At 41.4% G+C, this 3,234-nt stretch overlaps 1 protein-coding gene across 1 annotated transcript; it reads right to left on the bottom strand.

The window, feature by feature from the left end:
• Positions 1-251: 251 nt before the first annotated feature.
• Positions 252-1,398, bottom strand: LOC137815767 (uncharacterized). Its single transcript, XM_068618879.1, has 2 exons — positions 942-1,398; positions 252-595 (listed from the first exon to the last, which is right to left on the bottom strand). The coding sequence occupies exons 1-2, from the start codon at positions 1,396-1,398 to the stop codon at positions 252-254; spliced, it is 801 nt and encodes a 266-aa protein (XP_068474980.1).
• Between the last annotated feature and the right edge of the window lie 1,836 nt (positions 1,399-3,234).

The raw sequence follows: 3,234 nt of genomic DNA, 5'->3' as shown, positions 1-3,234 counted from the left end.
TGCTTCTACCCCGAACACACACTTCTCAAGGTTCAGCTTCAACATGTACTTAGCTATTGTGGTGAATAGCTCCTCTAAATATGCTACATGTTGTTCCCTTTGCTGAGAGGTGACCACCATGTCATCGACATACGCTTGGACATTTCGCCCTATCATGGGCGTTAGTACTTTGTCCATCAGTCTCTGGTAGGTCGCGCCTGCATTCTTAAGCCCAAAGGACATCACCTTATAACAATAACAAGACACATTTGTCATGAACGTTGTCTTGCAGTCGTCCCTGGGTGCATCCTGATTTGATTGTAACCAAAAAAGGCATCCAGGAAGCTGAGTAGTCTGCAACCAGATGCGCTGTCTACCAAAACATTGATACTGGACAGCGGGTAGGAATCCTTCAGACAGGCCTTGTTGAGGTCTGCGATGTCGACGCACATTCTCCACTTCCCACTAGCCTTCTTCACCAACACCACGTTCGCCAGCCACTCAGGGTACTGAATCTCCCTGATGTGACCAGTGCTGAGCAGCTTCTGTGTCTCTTCTCTGACGACCTGACGCCTCTCATCATTAAACTTGTGTCTTCTCTGCAAACAGGTCGGACCTGGGGGTCCATAGTGAGATGATGACACAGGAAGTCAGAATCTATGTCGGGCATGTCTGAGGCAGACCATGCCAAAGCATCCAGATATCCAGCAATGACTTCGACAATCTGGTCCTGTGTCTCTTGGCCTAGGGATTTGTGAAGCTTGAACTTCTTCCCGCCGATCTCCCTCTCTAACACGTCTTCGGCAGGTTTGGACCGTCTCTCTCAGGCGATCTCTGCGCGGGTGACCCCTTCTTCCCTCGGGGGTCGAGTGCTAACAATGAACACTCCTCTCTTCGTATTAGGCTATTCTCGTAGCACTTCTTAGCCTCCTTCTGGTTAGACTTTATAGTGATCATCGTACCCTCGAGGGAAAGCAGTTTCATCTTCATGTGTCTCATAAAGGCCACCGCTCCAATCCTGTTTAAAGTAGGTCTACCCAAAAGTATATTGTAGGCTGATGGAACATTAACAACGAGGTACCTGATGTTTGTAGTGCGTGTAGTTGTGCCATCTGTGAAGGTCGTCCTCAGCTCTATGTGTCCGCGCACCTCCACGTGGTCTTCAGCAAAACCATATAAGCAAACTGTATAAGGTCTCAATTTTTCTGGAGACAGCTGCAACTTGTTGAAGGTCGACCAGAACATCACATCGGCCGAACTTCCCTGATCTACGAGGACGCGATGCACTCTTCTTCCTTTTGTCACTATCGAAATCACCATCTGATCATTGTCATGTGGAATGACATCCTGGCGGTCGGCCTTGGTGAAGACGAGGTTGACATCAGGAGTCTGATCTACCTCTTGTACCTCTACTGCCATCACCTCTCGTGCATACTTCTTCCGCTGGGCGGCGGTGCATCCTCCTCCTGAGAACCCTCTAGAGATGGTGTTGATCTCACCATGAATGGGCACCTCGTGCCCCTGATCTACTCCCGTGGCTGTTAACGTCTGATCCCCCTACGACTCTAGGAGGTAGTCCTTCAAGAAGTCGTTTTTCACGAGCTCGTCCAACTGGTACCCCAAAGACAAGCAGTTGCATATGGCGTGGCCATATGCTTGGTGCAATTCGCACCAAGCGTTCTTGTTGGGTCCCACCTTTTTGTTGGTCTTTAGGGGCGTCTTCAGCCTTGCCGCTATGTTAGGAATAACGATCAACTCTTTGAGCTCTACACATGAATTCGAGGTGCTCGGTCATGTCGGCCTAAAGTATTTTAAGGAATTCTTACGTCCGTGAAAGTTCGTCCTTGTTCGAATTTTTTTTAAAGATTAAAGTGTTACCTTCTGCTCTCTTTACAACATGGAGGGTATTGGGTAATTCAATTGCTTCTAAGGCCAATATGGGTTGCTAAGGGGTTACAGTTGATTGTATTTCCTGTTATTTATGTCGGGAAGAAGAAGAGACTACAACGCACTTGCTTTTTGAATACAAAATAGCTTGGTTAGTTTGGAATCAGTGTTATGCTTGGCTTGAGGTGGCGTCGGTTGATCATATTGATCCAAGTTCACATTTCTTACATTTTAATTTGTGCAATGTTCTAGGCTATGTAAATGTCGCTCGGAAAAGTGTTTGGTTCGCAATCATTGATGAGATTTGGAGCCACAGGAATAAACACATTTTTAAAAGCGAAGTGATTGATTATTTTGAAATCTTTTCTTCTGCTCAATTAAAGGCTTGCTCTTGGATTACTTATTTTACTTTTACTTGTTTTTCATTTTCTGATTAGTGTCTTGATCTGTTGACCTGTTTGTTTTTTTATCTAAATTCTTTGTTAGTGTTTAGTTTGTGTATGAAGGTTTGGTGGTGGTGTTTATTTGGTGTCTTCGTTTGTTTTGAGTTGGTAGGTTTTAGCAAGGTTATCTGGTCTTTCTTTTAAGTAGAGTAGTTGGTAAATATACAGTTGGATCATCCCTTAAGTGGTTTGTGTTTATTTATCTATTTATTATTTTTGCTAAAAAAAAACACTAGCCTAATACAAGGTATACTTGTGGAAGAATCTAGAATTTTGGTAATCTTTTACAAGCTATATTTTGGTAGGGAAAAGTGTGACATTGAGGTTAGTGTCTCCAAAATAATGAAGTGGGCTAAGGTTAATTACTTATATCATTCTTACAAAGCAACAAGAATAGCATAAGCTCCTCAAGCTAAATGAGAAGTTAATTGCAATAATATTACATGACAACTGCTGTGGCAGATTTAAAAATATAAAAAATAAAAACAAATAAAGATTATTTGTAGCAGAGTTTTCCTTAACCAAATAAAATAATACTGAGAGATTCTGCATGCACGTGTGTATTTATAATTGTTTAGTTAGCTTCATGTAAATTTATATTACACATTAGAAGATCTCAACACTGAAAGTGCAAGAAAACAAAATAGACTCTGACCCAGAAGAAATAAGAACAAATTTCCTTCCTATTTCTTTTAGTTATGCATTAAATTCTAATATATTTTAGTGACATTCATGGGTTTACCTATGCAACACTTCTTATTATCTTTGTTATCAGAACATGTGCAACAGCAATTATATCAACATGTTAATTGTCCCACTACCCATACCTTCCACCCCTTTATTCAATTTTTTTTAAGGAAAAAAACCTATCCGTTTTTTATGTTTTTTTACTTACTATTATTGAATTATTTTGGTATAAAATAGA

Source organism: Phaseolus vulgaris, chromosome 1 (genome assembly GCF_000499845.2).
Source record: "Phaseolus vulgaris cultivar G19833 chromosome 1, P. vulgaris v2.0, whole genome shotgun sequence".
Taxonomy (NCBI): Eukaryota; Viridiplantae; Streptophyta; class Magnoliopsida; order Fabales; family Fabaceae; genus Phaseolus; species Phaseolus vulgaris.
This window is presented reverse-complemented; position numbering and strand designations above follow the sequence as displayed.

Coding starts and splice junctions, on each gene's coding strand:
- LOC137815767 (XM_068618879.1), bottom strand. CDS start 1,398: ATGGCAGTAGAGGTACAAGAGGTAGATCAGACTCCTGATGTCAACCTC. Junction 596..941: donor GAAACTGCTTTCCCTCGAGG/GTACGATGATCA, acceptor ATGGACCCCCAG/GTCCGACCTGTTTGCAGAGA.